The 16,885-nt window shown below is 39.9% G+C and overlaps 1 protein-coding gene across 1 annotated transcript in view; it reads left to right on the top strand.

Annotated features, from left to right (window-relative positions):
- The window catches only part of Stam2 (signal transducing adaptor molecule 2), a 52,096-nt gene that overhangs the window by 29,263 nt on the left and 5,948 nt on the right, over window positions 1–16,885 (top strand). The window contains exons 8-13 of the mRNA XM_031370263.1: window positions 2,531–2,625; window positions 4,711–4,793; window positions 4,909–4,996; window positions 6,448–6,502; window positions 11,760–11,910; window positions 15,290–15,456. Coding sequence (XP_031226123.1) covers window positions 2,531–2,625; window positions 4,711–4,793; window positions 4,909–4,996; window positions 6,448–6,502; window positions 11,760–11,910; window positions 15,290–15,456 — 639 coding nt within the window. The remainder of the gene's footprint in view (window positions 1–2,530; window positions 2,626–4,710; window positions 4,794–4,908; window positions 4,997–6,447; window positions 6,503–11,759; window positions 11,911–15,289; window positions 15,457–16,885) is intronic.

Here is a 16,885-nt window from a genome sequence, read left to right as displayed (position 1 = left end):
TTCTTTTTTCCAAAGAATTTCAGAAAATTTGGAGACATGATGGTGACCAGAAAGTAAAATAACCAGCCAACCTGAGGGGCACAGACTCTTCACAGATGTATTGCACATAGGATTTACTTCCTAGGCAGATGGCATGCATTCTAAAACTTAGACTGCTGACTTCTGCAGTCTCTTTGTCTTTGGATCATGATTGACTGCAAGTGACGGAATCCGCGGAGAACAAAACTGCAGCTGACGAGTTCTTCTAGACTGTTATAATAGAGTGAGGCACTGAGAGAGGCTCAGGAACAGACCCAGCTTGCTGTGACAAGGGAGCAGGCATTAGGCTTGTTTGTTTGTTTGTTTTTATTTCTGTTTTTTTTTTTATTTAATTTTTACTTAATCACTACATCCTGCTTACTGCCTATTTCCTGGTCACCCTCTCCCACAACCCTTACCCCTATCCCCTCGCCCCTTCTCTGAATAGGTGAGACCCTCGGGTAACTCCCCTTAGCCCCCTGTTCAATCAAGTCTGTGAGGCTAGGAGCATCTTTTAGTGAACTTTTAGTAATTTTTGCTGTATTGATTAGCTCTTTATATAATAAAATGAAGTTTGCTTCACATAGTACAAACAGTTTGATTCTACATGATTTAGTGACCTAAACATGGGAGATGGACAAAAAAGAAAATCTGAATTATTAGTCAAGTCTGGGGGAATAGACAGTAATTTAGGGCAGAGAAAGATAGATAAGCATATAAGACATAGAGAAAAATTACTGAATCAGCCTGAAAGCAGGGTGGTCTTAAGTCAGATAGGCAGTTCCCATTCTAAGTACAAAAAGACTAAAATCCATAAAAAAAATACCTGTGATCCAGTAGGAAAAACTAAACAGGCAAAGATAAGAATGAGTAGTTTGGGGCTAGAAAGATGGCTTAGTGGTTAAAAGTACTGGTTGCTCTTCCAGAGGTCCTGAGTTCAATTCCCAGCAATCACATGGTGGCTCACAACCATCCATAATGGGATTTGAGGCCCTCTTGTGGTGTGTCTGAAGATAGCTACAATGTACTCATATAAAATAGATAAATAAATCTTAAAAAAAAAATAAGCAGAGGCTGGAGAGATGGCTCAGCGGTTAAGAGCACCGACTGCTCTTCTGAAGGTCCTGAGTTCAAATCCCAGCAACCATATGGTGGTTCACAACCATCTGTAATAAGATCTGACATCCTCTTCTGGAGTGTCTGGAGGCAGCTAAAATGTACTTACATATAATAAATTAAAAAAAAAAAAAAGCAGTTTACAGAGCAAATTCCAGTATAGCCAAGGTTACACAGAGAAGCTTAGTCTCAAAAAAGAAACAGGAAAAGCAGTTTGTGGAAAAGGCAGTGAACTACTAGTGGAGCCCGGAGAGTGCAGATGAGCTGGATGAGCTGACTTGCCTTCTTTGTGACATCAGATATCGGTACGGATAGTTAACAAGTGCTGTGCTCCTTGGGGAAGAAGGAATGTGAGCTACCAGTCTTTCTAATGAACATTTGACAGTATCTGTAAAACTAAGCATGCATGAGCCAGTGAGTAGTTTTGTCTGTGTGTCCATCCTTCCCCTCTACCCCATCCCTCAATTTTTTCAGAGATAGTTTCATTGTCTTGGCCTTTTTATCTAGACTGGTCTTGAACTCAATGGCTCATGCAGTTCTTTCCAAGTACTAAGAACTATAGACATATGAACACAGATAGCTTGCAGGTCACTGTCTTGAACAAACCTTGAACAGTTGTTGCTTTTGGGCTTTCTAATCCACAGTGGTTTCTAGTCAGTCTTGTTTGCTTGCTTGTTTGTTTGTTTGTTTTTTCTGAGACAGGGTTTCTCTGTGTAGCCCTGGCTGTCCTGGAGCTCACTCTGTAGACCAGGCTGGCCTCAAACTCAGAGATCCATCTGCTTCCACCTCCCAAAGGCATCTCCCACCACTTCCCTGCACTCTTCAGTCTTCATAGTGCTGGATGAGCTGTAGACATTCATCTTCACAGAGATGACTAACCTAAGTGCATGTGCCCTTGGGATAGAACTTTAAAGAGATGGGTGGCACCGGAGGTGTTAATCATGAAATGTCCGCTCTCCCTGGAGTGACACATGTCTCCATACAGGTGTCAGTTCAGTTGTCTTTATGTGTGTGAAAGGATGGCAAGTAGACTGGGAAGGGAGCTGCCTCTAGTTAGGATGCTGGTAGTGTGGAAGAATGGATTTGGGTTTGTGGTTTAGTCACTGATAATGGCTTCAAAATGTAGGTATGGGGATATAGATTTTCTTTGATTTATGAATTTTTAACTATTTTCACTAATTTAATTATAAATGAATTAATTTAATTTAAGAAAAAAGTATTTTCTGGTTTTCTAGTGCTAGGATTACAGGCTTGTCCCACTGTCTGGCCAAGGAAAACAACTCTTGCGAATAGCTAGCTGGGAACAAATGGGGAAGTGCAGTAGCTGTGTTCAGTTTTCTCTCCACAGGATGGAGGGAGGATAGATAGCAAGTGACCTCTCTCCTGCTGTTTTCAGTGACGCCAACTGGTGGGAAGGAGAAAATCACCGAGGAACAGGGCTCTTCCCCTCCAACTTCGTAACTACTGACTTAAGCGCAGAAGTTGAGACGGGTAAGGTAACAAAGGTATTGGTCTCCCAGAGAAACGTCAGTCGATTGAAGTTATCGTCCCTTGAATTTATTATTGACATTTGAGAGTAGCTGGAACTGGGGGTGGCAGCACACACCTTTAATCCCAGCACTTGGGAGACAGAGGCAGGTGGATGTCTGTGAGTTCCTGACTCACCTAGTCTACATAGTGAGTTTCTGGCCAGCCAGGACCAGAAAAAAAAATAGATTACTATTTGCTTTATTTTTAATTGTGTGTCTTATAGCTTTGCAACTTAACTTACTTCCTAGCTAGATGAAGGAACTAACTAATCTCGTGTCAGTCCCAGGAGCTCTTAACTTTGTATTTCAACTCCTTTGGGTGTCAATGTGTATAGTGATGCTTACTTAAGTATTTAAATCAGAACCTGAGAAGCAGTCTGCCGCTGGTCTGTACAAAATGTTTTTGGAACCATAGTGACGGTGGGGACCCCAAAGGCCTAGTCAGTAAGTGCTGAGCGAGATGACAAGCCTTGTGAGTCCCTGAGTTTTACATTTTATTCCACCTCAATATGATCCTGCAGCTATAAATCGTGTAGTCAGCCACATTGAGAGCATAGGCGTTTGTTGCCCAGGCATGCTGTGGGAGATCCTAAGTGTACTGAAGCAGCTTAGCGTGATGCTGACGGTGATAGCCAGTGGTTAATCACTCCATTGCTCTCCTGCTAGCTGCCATGATAGAGGAGGCCGAGGGGGAGGAACTTGTGAGGTAAGGGATAGAGCCAGAATTCTGAAGGCCTCCCTTCTGGCTTCAGAGTGCACTCAGACTATTCCCGAGGCAGAGCTGACCCTCCCATTTTACAGAAAGAGCATATGGTGGAAATGTCATTCGTCATATACAGTGTTCATAGTGTGGAGCAAAGCACTCTGAGAAATGAAGTTGGGTGAGTGGACACTTACTCATGTAGATGCAGAGTGCATTGCTTTCTCTCTGGCTTTCTTAGTTGATAGGAGCTTTGGGAGCTTTTCAGATTACTTTATAAAACATAGAAGACATTCTGTTAAGTGATTTTCTTTCCTCTTGGCATAGTTGGAAGAGACTGGCCTGTAGTTTAGTAAAATGATTTCCGTGCATGTGCAATGCCCTAGGTTAGATTCCAGCCTCTTTTCAGTAACATTTTTAAATAGTAAAAGGTACTCTTTATGTTTTGTTTTTTTGAGGCAGTTTCTCTGTGTAACAGAGGCCTAGCTGTCCCTGACTCTCTCTGTAGACCAGGCTGGCCTTGAATTCACAGAGATCCACCTGCTTGTGCCTTCTTGTGCTGAAATGCGCCACCATGCCCGAAAGGTGTCTGGACACTCACTATATCTCTGTGTCTTGTTGAGCTCTCTTTTTATCTAATTAATCAAAGTTAGCCAAATACTTAAGGCAGGAGTCTGCTGGACTTCATCTTTTAGTTACATTGTTTTTTATAGTAATTTTATTTCCATCAAACTTTAATTAAAACTAAATACATTCTAGCAGTGTTCCAGGGAACTTATATTAAGTAGCTTTCAGGGTATGCATATTTATAAATTATTGTAAGACATCCTCTTTATGAAGTACATTTTTTTATTGTAACTTTACACTATTTTAACTCTCAGGTTAAGTTGGGTCTATATTTTGTTCAAATAGGAAATACAGGTTGAGTTTTTTTTATTTATTTATAAATATAGAAGGTCAGAGCATAGATGGAACAGTTATAAGTGAAATTGGCTTAGTGATAAAGATCTACTCACTTGTATATTTATTCATCTCAGTAGTAAGTCAGTTTTCAAGACAGTAGCTGTAGTGACAGTGCCCATGGATGCTGCTCTCTGTCCCACTTGAATGTGAGTTCTACAAACACCAGATGATTCCGTTCACTCCCTGCATGTGTCTAAGCACTGAGAAGGAGGTTTGGTACACTGTGAGTGCTGAGTAAATAAATGACTGTGTACTCTATTGATTAGGAAGTGTGATGACTAAGGAGCTTCTGCTTTTTTCCTATGGATAATAATAGACCACTTAGAAATTTAATGACTAAATTGTAACGTTGAAAAACTTAAAACACTTACTTTGTTTCTGTAGCAACAGTGGACAAATTGAATGTAATTGATGATGATGTGGAGGAAATGAAGAAGTCAGAACCCGAGCCTGTTTATATAGATGAGGTATTGACCTTTTAAAAATATACTGTCTTTTTGGAATATGTAGGAACAGTGCTTTCCCATTCACCACAGTTAACTCTTTGGGCTTCTCAGCATCTCCTGTTTTTTACCCCCCTAGGGTAAAATGGATAGAGCCCTGCAGATTCTCCAGAGTATTGATCCAAAAGATTCAAAACCTGACTCCCAAGACCTCTTGGACTTGGAAGGTATTTAGTTAACATTGCACTCACCTTAATGTTGCTTAACATATATAAATTACCTGTTTATAGTGTTTTGAAGTTTTTTCTGCTTCCTGTTTGCTTTTTAAGATTTGAAATTCTTGTAAGAAAGACTTGTATATAAAATAATAGAGGTGTCACTTGGAAGATATTGTCATAGCCTATATCCATTTCACAAAAAGAGTCTTTGTATTTCTGTAAGATCACTGGTGAAATCGGACAAAGAAAAGGCAGAATAGCAACGTAAGCAAGTGGTGGTGGCTCACGCCTTTAATCCCAACACTCGGGAGGCAGAGACAGGCAGATCTTACAGTGAGTTCCAGGACACTCAGGGCTACACAGGGAAACCCTGTCTTGAAAACAAACAAAAAACCAAACAAACAAAAATCACATCATATTAAATCAAATCAAAGTGTAAAAGTTTATTGTTTAACTGTCTTCTAACTGTGTGTCATTTAGTCTCTAAGAGTTTAAAGCAAAAACAGATATTCTTTTGTATTTTAAGAATCCTTCTTGGGTTTCTAACCAAAAAACCATCCAACAATCAACCAGAGAAACAAACAAACAAAAAAATCCCAGTACTTTGGGCTTCTGGGCATAGGGGAATTGTACATATAATTCCTGCATGAAGAAGGCTAAGGCGGGGAGAATGCCATGAGTTCAAGGCCAGTCTAGACTATGGAGTGAGACCCTGTACAAAAAACTACAAAACCAAACAATTCTTTGTAAAAAAAAAAAAATACAGTAAATAGGTAAATCTTAATTTATAAAAGAAAGTTTGGTTATAAATATGGAGACTTTCCCTGTTATAGTTGTTTTTACATTTTGAAATATGTGTTTACGTTTTTATCAGTGTGTGCATTCACACACCTGTGAATGTGCATTGTATATGTGTGGGTGAGTGTGCCATATGCACATGTGGAAGCCAGCTGATATCTCTGTGGAGCTGACTCTGTTTCACAGGAGTGTTCCTAGGATTAAACTCAGGTCACTAGGCTTGTATCCCAAGCTCCTTTATCTGCCTAGCCATCTTATCAGCCCTGCATTGTAACAAGTCTCACTTAAGTGAAAAGTATTGCTATTTAATGTCTGTGCATATGTGTACATACTTTATACATGTCGGTCAGGTTTGCTTTACTCTGCTAAGAGTTCTGTAGAAACTCTTCAGACTTCAGGGTAACTGTCACAGCCTATAAACTTGATTAATGATGCCAGGATCATGATGAAATTTTTATTCTAATATTGACCTTGCCTCTGGTCTGTGATAGTAATATATGATAGTAAAGGTACTATAAATAGATCTTTAATCATCTTAACCCCTGGCATAAGCTTATTTCTCTATATGTTGTATGATGATTTATAGTCTCTTATTTAAAGAATGTTGAAACTGACTTAAGTGGCACTGAGTTTCTGCATTAGTAATTTTTTCTGTATTACAGATATTTGCCAACAAATGGGTCCAATGATAGATGAAAAACTTGAAGAGATTGATAGGTGAGCTCTTTACCAGGTTTTGACCAGGTTTACAGCTGGTGAAAGTGCTCATAGGATTGAGCATCTACTGCAGTTACTGTTCAGTTGCCAGACTCCTAAAGCTGGTTTCTCGTAATGCTATTTATTTTGGGAACATTATTTTCATCAAAGACAGTAATGTGACATGCGTATAGCCAGGACCCTTGCATTTTATCACACCAATCACTGTGTTTTGGAGGCTGGAATTGAGTAATAAAAAATGAAGTGTATTGAGAACAACATGAAAATGGTCGTTTAAGGTGAGCATTGACTTGGGACAGACCCAGGAGTGACATCTGTGAATATAACAAGTGAGAGTTCCCTAATTTGGGAAGCTAAACGCAATGCGGCAACTCGCCCTGTCTTCTCTTACATCCCTGTGTTCCTGTTGCCCTTTCTGTTTCCTAGTCTCCTTGGGTTTGCTGCTCTGAGAATGGGCATCAGCGCTGCTGCTGGACAGGGATATTCCCAGCTCTCTGTGAGCTGGGAAGAAGCTTGAGAAATGAAGTCCAGTGGGAAGGAATTACTCTTCATTCTCCTCCCTTTCCAAACCTAGTGGTTGAACTGCTGTATAAATTATACAAGAAGAAAGGAATTGGGTTGTTTAATTTTCTAACAGACCTTTTTAAAAACTAGGAATGGCAAACAATGATTCATTCAGGCAAAAATGGCTTGTTTTATAATGTATTTTAACATTTTTATTTTATGTGCATAAGTGTTTGCCTTGTGTATGTCTGTATACCATGTATCTACCTGGTTCCTACAGAGGCCAGAAGAAGGTATCGATGCCTTGGAAGTAGAGTTACAGGTGGTAGTGAGCTGGAAATCAAACTTAGGTCCTGAGGAAGAGCAGCCAGTGCTCTTAACCATTAAGCCATCTATCCAGCTCCTTCATAGCATGTTTTTTTTTGTTTTTTTTTTAAACAAATCCTTTGTGTTTTTACAAAACTGAAATAATCAGTGGTAGATTGATCATAGTTTTGGAGAAAGTATAACACACCTACTTATACATCTGCTACTAATGATTAGTGAGTAATCAGACTGGGAAAGTTGAGGGAAAAAATGACTAGTTTGCCATATGTATGGCTAGCAGTACCAGTATTCCTGAGCCTAAAAATATTTTTTACCCAAACAATTTGAAGTGTATACTAAATCTGGGGAGCTATACAATGACCAGATGTTGTAGTATTCAACACAATGCTGTTTATTTTTTTTTCACATTTTTCTTAGTTATTTTCTTTATTTATATTTCAGATGTTCTCTCTTTTCCTGGTTTCCCCCTTATTTCCTCCCTCCCTCCCCCTGTTCACCAGCCCACCCTTTCCTGTTTCCTGGCCCTGGGCATTCCCCTACACTGGGCCTTAGAGCCTTCACAGGACCAAGGGCCTCTCCTCCCATTGATGACCAACTAGGCCGTTCTCTGCTACATATGCAGCTGGAGCCATGAGTCCCACCATGTGTACTCTTTGGTTGGTTGTTTAGTCCCTGGTAGCTCTGAGGGTACTGGTTAGTTCATATTGTTGTTCCTCCTATGGAGCTGCAAACCCTTAAGCTCCTTGGGTCCTTTCTCTAGCTCCTCCATTAGGGACCCTGTGCTCAATCCAATGGTTGGGTGAGAGCATCCACTTCTGTATTTGTCAGGCACTAACAGAGCCTCTCAGGAGACAGCCTATATCAGGCTCCTGTCAGCAAGCACTTGTTGGTGTCCACAATAGTGTCTGGGTTTGGTGATTGTATATGGATGGCTCCCCAGTAGGGCAGTCTCTGGATGGTCTTTCCTTTCAATCTCTGTTCCACACTTTGTCTCTGTATCTCCTTCCATGGGTATTTTGTCCCCCCTTCTAAGAAGAACTAAAGTATCCACACTATGATCTTTCTCCTTTTTGAGTTTCATGTGGTTTGTAGATTGTATCTTGGGTACTCCGAGCTTCTGGACTAATATCCACTTATCAGTGAGTACTTTTGTGATTGGGTTACCTCATTCAGGATGATATTCTCCAGATCCATCCATTTGATTAAGGATTTCATAAATTCATTGTTTTTAATAGCTGAATAGTACTTCATTGTGTAGATGTACCACATTTTCTGTATCCATTCCTCTGTTGAGGGACATCTGGGTTCTTTCCAGCTTTTGGTTATTAAAAATAAGGCTGCTATGAACATAGTGGAGCATGTGTCCTTATTATATGTTGGAACATCTTCTGAGTGTATGCCCAGGAGTGGTATAGCTGGGTCCTAAGGTAGTATTATGTCCAATTTTCTGAAGAACTGCCAAACTGATTTCCAGATCGCCAGCATCTGTTGTCACCTGAGTTTTTTATCCTAGCCATTCTGACTGGTGTGAGGTGTGGAATCTCAGGGTTGTTTTGATTTGCATTTCCCTGATGACTAAGGATGTTGAACATTTCTTTAGGTGCTTCTCAGCCATTTGGTATTCCTCAGTTGAGAATTCTTTGTTTAGCTCTGTACCCCATTTTTTAATAGGGTTATTTGGTTCTCTGGAGTCTAACTTCTTGTGTTCTTTGTGTATATTGGATATTAGCCCTGTATCGGATGTAGGATTGGTAAAGATCTTTTCCCAATCTGTTGGTTGCCTTTTTGTCTTATTGACAAGTGTCCTTTGCCTTACAGAAGCTTTGCAATTTTATGAGGTCCCATTTGTCGATTGGTGTTCTGTTCAGGAAATTTTCCCCTGTGCTCATATGCTTGAGGCTCTTCCCCACTTTCTTGTCTATTAGTTTCACTGTATCTGGTTTTATGTGGAAGGTCCTTGGTCCACTTGGACTTGAGCTTTGTACAAGGAGATAAGAATGGGTTGATTTGCTTTCTTCTACATGCTGACTGCCAGTTGAGCCAGCACCATTTGTTGAAAATGCTGTCTTTTTTCCACTTGATGGTTTTAGCTCCTTTGTCAAAGATCAACTGACCATAGGTGTTTGGGTTCATTTCTAGGTCTTCAATTCTATTCCATTGGTGTACCTGCCTGTCACTGTACCAATACCATGCAGTTTTTATCACAATTGCTCTATAGTACAGCTTGAGGTTGGGGATGGTGATTCCACCAGAAGTTTTCTAACTAAGCAAGTGAAAGATCTGTACAACAAGAACTTCAAGTCTCTGAAAAAAGAAATTGAAGAAAATCTCAGAAGATGGAAAGATCTCCCATGATCATGGATTGGCAGGATTAATATAGTAAAAATGGCCATCTTGCTGAAAGCAATCTACAGATTCAATGCATTCCCCAATCAAAATTCTAACTTTACAGAGTTAGAAAGAGCAATTAGCAAATTCATCTGGAATAACAAAAAACCTAGGATAGCGAAAACTATTCTCAACAATAATAGAACTTCTGGTGGAATCACAGTGCTGTTTGTGACTACAAAAATGCAGCTAGCTGAAATGCCTTTCAGTATGAAATTGGTTTTCAAAATTAAACATTCTGTATCTTATAGTAGAAATCATTGCCATTGTAAAATACTTGCTGATATGGAATCATGTCAAGTATATAATGAAAGAGATGACAGCATAACATTACTTTTATTAAATAAGAGTTTTACTAAAGAAAACTATCTAAAGGAATTAAAACTCAAAGAGACCCATTTCTGATGTCAGTCAACTTTGAAAGAAAGCTGGCTATCAAGCAGTGAGTTGGCTAGCTGATGTCAGTTTCATAGCAGAGGGTACATATGCAGCTTCTAGCTGGACGGTGCTTTATAGTCTCATGGATTGTTTGCTTCTGTCACAAATTCAAAGATAAATATAAATCATTTTTCCTTGAATACATCATCAATAATTTGCTATCCCTATGGGGGATGGGAATGAGAATACAACTGTCATATTAGAAAATCAAATTGTGTGTTCACCTTGTCATCATAAAGTATGAGATTTCATACTGCTATTGTGTTCTGACTGTGTTCCCGACTGTGGTAATCTGATTTTCTACTGTCTTCCCCGTCAGGTGGGCCTTTTCACTCTTCCTCTGTGTGCTTTGATTGCCCTTTGTCGTTTTCACCTTGCCTGTCTATCCCTCTGTGGGACCAACTTAAGTCCTAGTCTCGTCTCTGCAATCTCCAGCTCATATTATCCTCTAAGTTCTGTGTTCTCTACCCCATTTCATAGAAGTTTGTACTTGGTTGTATGTTACTTCATTTGCTGGTTTTTGCTTTGGGTTAGCAGATCTTGAAAGATGGTTTTATGCCTGGCGGTCATGGCCTTCCTTCTACTGTTGTGTCAGTGTGTCGTCAGCATGCTGGGTTAGGTAGATCAGATTCTTATGGTCAGTTCCTAGTCACACATTTGTTAATTTGTAGCACCTAATTTCTGTAGATTCGGGTGCTTTGCAGCAGATAGATACTTCTGAAGATAGAGTTTGCTTGTGATCATTGCAGGAAAAGGAGCAGCACCTGTTAGTTTGCTCATATAACATGCTAATAAAGGAGAGACGTCCATTTGTGTGGTGGGCCATTTCTTCTGCTTCTCACCTCTCTTGGTACACACTGAATCACGTTCAGTATACACATATAGATGTTTTAGGCCACATAAAAAGTAGCTAATTAAATTATACAGATTTATTGGCTATATGCCGCCATTTATTACTCCCAGGGGAGTAGGCCGAATTGTACCAAGCAGAAGGATTTTTTACCATGCCTTTCCTGGGCAAATATGGAAATGCATACTTGGATTTGTTGTTATACATTAAGGTGCCTGGTTTTATTTACTTCCCCAAAGCCACTAAGTAAATAAAGAACAGTGGAGACTAGCTTGTGTATAGATTGGCTTTACTTGTGTTTTCTTGGTAATATTTTTTTAAAAATTTAGTTGGTCCTTTCAAGGATCTAAGTAAGATGTGTTATGTCTTTTTTCTCATTATGCTCTTATTTAAGTCATAATATATTACACGGCGGCTCTGGGCCCTCATCTACATACTATGTTAGTGAGATTTATAATTAAGGCATAGACTTTTGCTGAAACAGACTATTTTTCTTTGTAATTAAATTTTTGACATAAATCTATAATGTACTAAGCTAAATTCTAGCACCCAAATTGTGAGTTGATTGCAATTTATGAGGTATAGATCTGACTCTTCCATATTATTAGAAAGATGTACCAGCCTGTTGACAGAATTCAACAGTTTCTCCTCTCAGTTTCCCTTTGTGAATGTCCTTTCTGACAAGAATAGAAATGAGCTAAACTTAAATGTTCATCATGTTACTGTGAAAATCCTTGTCTTGTATATCAGGAGGCATTCAGAACTGTCTGAGTTGAATGTAAAGGTGCTGGAAGCTCTGGACCTGTACAACAAATTGGTGAACGAAGCACCAGTGTACTCCGTCTATTCAAAGCTGCACCCAGCACATTACCCGTCCTCAGCAGCCGGGGTTCCAGTGCAGGTGAGCGTTGCTTTTCAGAGAGTATTCAAGGTTTATTTTTTTTTTTATTTTTTTATTTTTTTTGGTTTTTCGAGACAGGGTTTCTCTGTATAGCCCTGGCTGTCCTGGAACTCACTCTGTAGACCAGGCTGGCCTCGAACTCAGAAATCCACCTGCCTCTGCCTCCCAAGTGCTGGGATTAAAGGCGTGCACCACCACCGCCGAGCCTCAAGGTTTATTTTTTAAAAAATTAAATGTGTAAGAACATAATACTAAAGATTTGTTGCCCATGAGTAAAATTATAAAACTAAGGATGGGAAGATGTGAAGAGATGGCTGAGCCCTTAAAGACTAGGCTCATAACCAAGAAAAAAATGTACAAAACTGGGAACTGTGTGTATTTTCCTTCACTGTGACAAAGTACCTGAGAAAAGCCAACTAAAAGGAAGAAGTTTATTGGCTGGCCTGGTGATTTCAGATGTCGCAGTTCGTAGGTAGCTGGCTCCAGAAGAGCAGTGTGGTAGAGCACGGCCACTCTGTCCTCCTAGCACCTGGGAAGGAGAGTCGTGTAGGTCTGGGGACTCGTACATCAGCCTTCCAAAGCTGCCAGTGACCTGCTTTCTCCAGCAAGTCCCCACCTTCTTACAGCATATTCAACCATGAACTCACTAACGGGTTGATTCATTGGTAAAGTTAGCTTTTGATCACCAAATTCTTGAAATCCAGACTTCCCAGCACACAGGCCTGTGGTGTATAGGGGCTGGAGGGGGTCTTCACATACAGACCGCAACACTGAACTTTGATAGCTTCAGGAAGTGTTGTCTAAACACTGTTTGCCATAAAGATTAAATATGATATTTCACAAATGCATTCCAGTTCATTTTTAAACATTGAAAAGACTGTTTTTGGTCCTTTGTATGCCTCTGTAGGCAAGTAAGTATGGGATGTAAATCTTTTTTGTAGATGTAAGTCCGGTATTTTCAAGCATGGGTCATATATGTATATATAATTTATTTTCATTTTTTATGTACACTGATGTGTTACCTGGATATATGTCTGTATGAGGGTGTCAGATCCTCTGGAGAGGCGTTATACAGTTGTGAGCTGCTGTGTGGGTGCTGGGAGTTGAACCTGGGTCCTCTGAAAGAGCAGCCAGTGCTCTTTACCTTTGAGCCATTGTCCAGCCTGCTGTGAAAATCCTCTAGATACTACTTAACAAGAAGATCCTCTTGATACTATTCAAATATTTTTTTAAAAACCTTTCAAATATGTCTTAGGTAATTATTTAAAGATTAGTTAATGAGCTTCTTTTATCCTCAGAGCGCGCTTTAGATTCACAACTTAAAAGTCTGTGCAGTGAAGCTTTGCTCCGGGCTGTGAGATGCCGTTGCCAGAAGCTGCCCATTAGCAGCATCGCTTTCCCAGTACTGACCATGCTCTTGTGCCTCCAGCTGACATGAGAATACTTAAGGTTTCCAGTAACCCCATTTTAAAGCATTTTTCAAATCTTGGCCAATTAAATTTGAATTAAGTGTGGATGAGCAAAATTCGTGTTAATTTATGAAAACTGGTATGCAATAGAGTATGTGAAGGAGACACTAAGGAGAAACTAGAATGTGGGTACATAAATTAGATGATGTAACACAATTTAATTGCTGAGTATTTTTTTTAAATGGTTACTGTGGTAACTGTCACACCAGAGAAGAAGCATTTATCAAATATGCCATGCTCTGAACTTTTTGAAAATTACATATGAGCTTAGATTTCTGCGTTAAAAAAAAAAAGATCCCTGAAGTTTTTCATTATTTCTTGTGCTTTTAAAAAGATGTTTGTTGCTGCTGTGAAAGTGGGATAAATGAGAAATGTCAGCTCCACTGTACAGAGTGGATGTCTGCCTCGTGTTTGTAAAGAGAGGTCACTCTTAGGCTAGGTTTCTGGGTTGCAGTTTGTACAGCTGTTTTTTTTTTCTTTCTTTCTTTTTTTTTTTTTTTTAAAGATTTATTTATTTTATGTGGGTACACTGTAGCTGTCTTCAGACGTACCAGAAGAGGGTGTCAGATCTCATTACGGATGGTTGTGAGCCACCATGTGGTTGCTAGGATTTGAACTCAGGACCTTCAGAAGAGCAGTCAGTCCTCTTACCCACTGAGCCATCTCACCAGCCCTTTTTTTTTTCTTTTGGCCTTTTAACATTTACTTTTTTCACACAAGCCTTTTAATACATTAACTCATGTGTGAGCTTGTTTGAAATTTCAAAACTTCCTATTCTGTTTTAAAAACCATACGAACTAAGAGGTTATGTATGGGAAGCACACTTACAAATGGTGAACTGCGGAAGCCCATTCCTACATCTCAGCCTTTTGGCAGTGGATTGCCAGAGAATTGCTAAAGAGAATATCATTACATTAAATAATTTTAGTGTAATCTTTGCTTTAAATAAGACTTGAGCAATGATTACTACTGTATAGTATTTATTAAGCATATGGATTGCTTTTGAAAGCTGTTATGAGGAGGCTGGTAAACTCCGTCCTTACAGAGCTGTTACTGTGAAAATTACATAGGTTTACATAAGAATCCAGTGACTTTTTGCAGTTTCCTAAGGATGCACTTTGTCTTGGCTCCATCTTTCTCATCTTCTGAAGGCAGGTATTTTAGTCATTGCTATGAAGAGACACATGACCATGGCAACTCTTATAAAGGCAAACATTCAATTGGGGCTGCTTTACAGGTTCAGAGGTTTAGTCTGTTGTCATCATGGCAGGCATGGCTGGAGAAGGAGCCAAGAGTTTGATATCTGGATTGGCAGGCAACAGGAAAATACACACACACACACACACACACACACACACACACACACACACACACACACACACACACACACACACACACTGTCCTGGTTAGAGCATTTGAAATCTCAAAACCCACCCCCATGATGAGGACAAGATCACACCTACTTGTGCCACTCCACAGCAGGAGAGGGCTTAGCACCCTGGTCCTTTCTTTAAACCTTCTCTCCAGTAGGGGGATGGAGTTGTCATTCTCATGGTGATCTGGAATAACCATGGGTTTCCCTTCAAGGAAAGGTTCTGTGGCAAGATGTATATTAATAGGCATTTTTGATAGATTCCAACCTTCTACTTAAAAACACAGCTCCCACTATTTTTCTTCAAACTCCTGGAAAATTAGAGAAAAATTAAACACATTGTAAAAGTCCATTGATTAGATATCATAAGTTAGAGACTCTCCATTTTTTTGTTCCAGTGTAGAAAGATCGGTAGAATCAGATTGTCTTTGATGTCTTAGAAGTTAAATCATTGAGATAGCAATCATGAGAAGTTAAATCATTATGCTTAGTTAAAATATTGAGATAGCAAGCAAAGTTTTTTCTCTTTGATTAATAGACATATCCAGTCCAGTCGCATGGTGGAAACTACCTGGGTCATGGCATTCACCAAGTATCTGTTGCCCAGAACTATAACCTAGGCCCTGATCCTATGGGCTCGCTGAGATCGCTGCCTCCAAATATGAACTCAGTAACAGCACACACCGTCCAAGCTCCATATTTAAGGTAAGTTTTGGAGAGCTGTGTTCATTTTCTTTAGTTTTAGGACAGGAACCTCCAGACGCTTCTCTTTACAGTAACATTTCCAATCTTTAATGTTGCTGTTGCTTGCTTGTTTGTTTGGGATGGTATCTATACATAGCCCTATCAGTCCTAAAATTCACTGTGTAGACCAGACTGGCCTCGAACTCTTAGAGGTGAATCTGCCTCTCCCTCCTGAGTCCTGGAATCAAAGGTGGGTGCTGCTGAGCCGGCTCTCCCATTCCTACTCATCAGTGGAGTTGCTGAAGTGGCCATTGCTGCTCTCGCTGGGTAGATTGCTGCTTTACTCCAGCTAAGCCTTGATAGTTGCTAAGATTTAAGCCCACAGTTAAGACCCTAGAAAGAAATCTTTATTTTGTAGTGGTCCTTCATAAGGATTGATGCCATAGTGTTCTTAGTACTGTGCTGTGGTACGTTAGTCTAATGAAGCAATGCTAGAGACACTTACCTGCATATACTCCTAAATATTAAAAGAAAAAAAATTACTGCTTTCACCCATAAAAGGAAGTAAGATTGGACAATGGACTTGGTTTAATATTTCTATAAAAGCATTCTTTGAAAATCATATTTTAAATCTTCCTATCTATTTACTTTATCATAGAATATGTATTCAGTGTTATCTGCAGTTGCCCTCTAAGGACCCGTTTCATCTTAAGTCTATGAGTAGGTGTAAGGACTACCCGAAAAGTAAGTGGGCCTTATCTGTGGGCTCCACTGCGGTTTGTTATTCTGAGTACCAGTAGATATTATGGAGAAAAACTTGGTATAGCAACATTAATCCTCTACTGTAAGCAACATATTTGGTGTGATTTAAAAGTAAATGTTTTAAATGCATTTATGTCATTGTAGAAATAGTAGAAAAGCAAAATCCTTCTGTTTGGTGTGGTTTGTTTTCCTCTTGAATGAGAGTTTGTGTATGTGATCAATCCCAAAGTGTTCTGTGCAGGGGTCTGATGCAGAGATGTGTGGTCAATCCCAAAGTGTTCTGTGCAGGGGTCTGATGCAGAGATGTGGTCAGTCCCAAAGTGTTCTGTGCAAGGGTCTGATGCAGAGATGTGTGGTCAATCCCAGAGCGTTCTGTGCAGTGGTCTGATGCAGAGATGTGTGGTCAATCCCAGAGCGTTCTGTGCAAGGGTCTGATGCAGAGGTGTGGTTAGTCTCAAAGCACTCTGTGCAGGTGTTGATGCAGAGATGTGTGGTCAATCCCAGAGCGTTCTGTGCAAGGGTCTGATGCAGAGATGTGGTCAGTCTCAAAGTGTTCTGTGCAGGGGTTTGATGCAGAGATGTGTGGTCAGTCTCAAAGCATTCTGTGTAGGAGTCTGATGCAAAGATGTGTGGTCAATCTCAAAGCGTTCTGTGCAAGGGTCTGATGCAGACCACGCTGTTATGTTTT

The sequence above is a fragment of the Mastomys coucha genome, unplaced genomic scaffold, assembly GCF_008632895.1.
Source record: "Mastomys coucha isolate ucsf_1 unplaced genomic scaffold, UCSF_Mcou_1 pScaffold15, whole genome shotgun sequence".
NCBI lineage: Eukaryota > Metazoa > Chordata > Mammalia > Rodentia > Muridae > Mastomys > Mastomys coucha.
The sequence above is the reverse complement of the archived record's forward strand: the minus strand, read 5'-3'. Positions and strand labels throughout refer to the sequence as shown.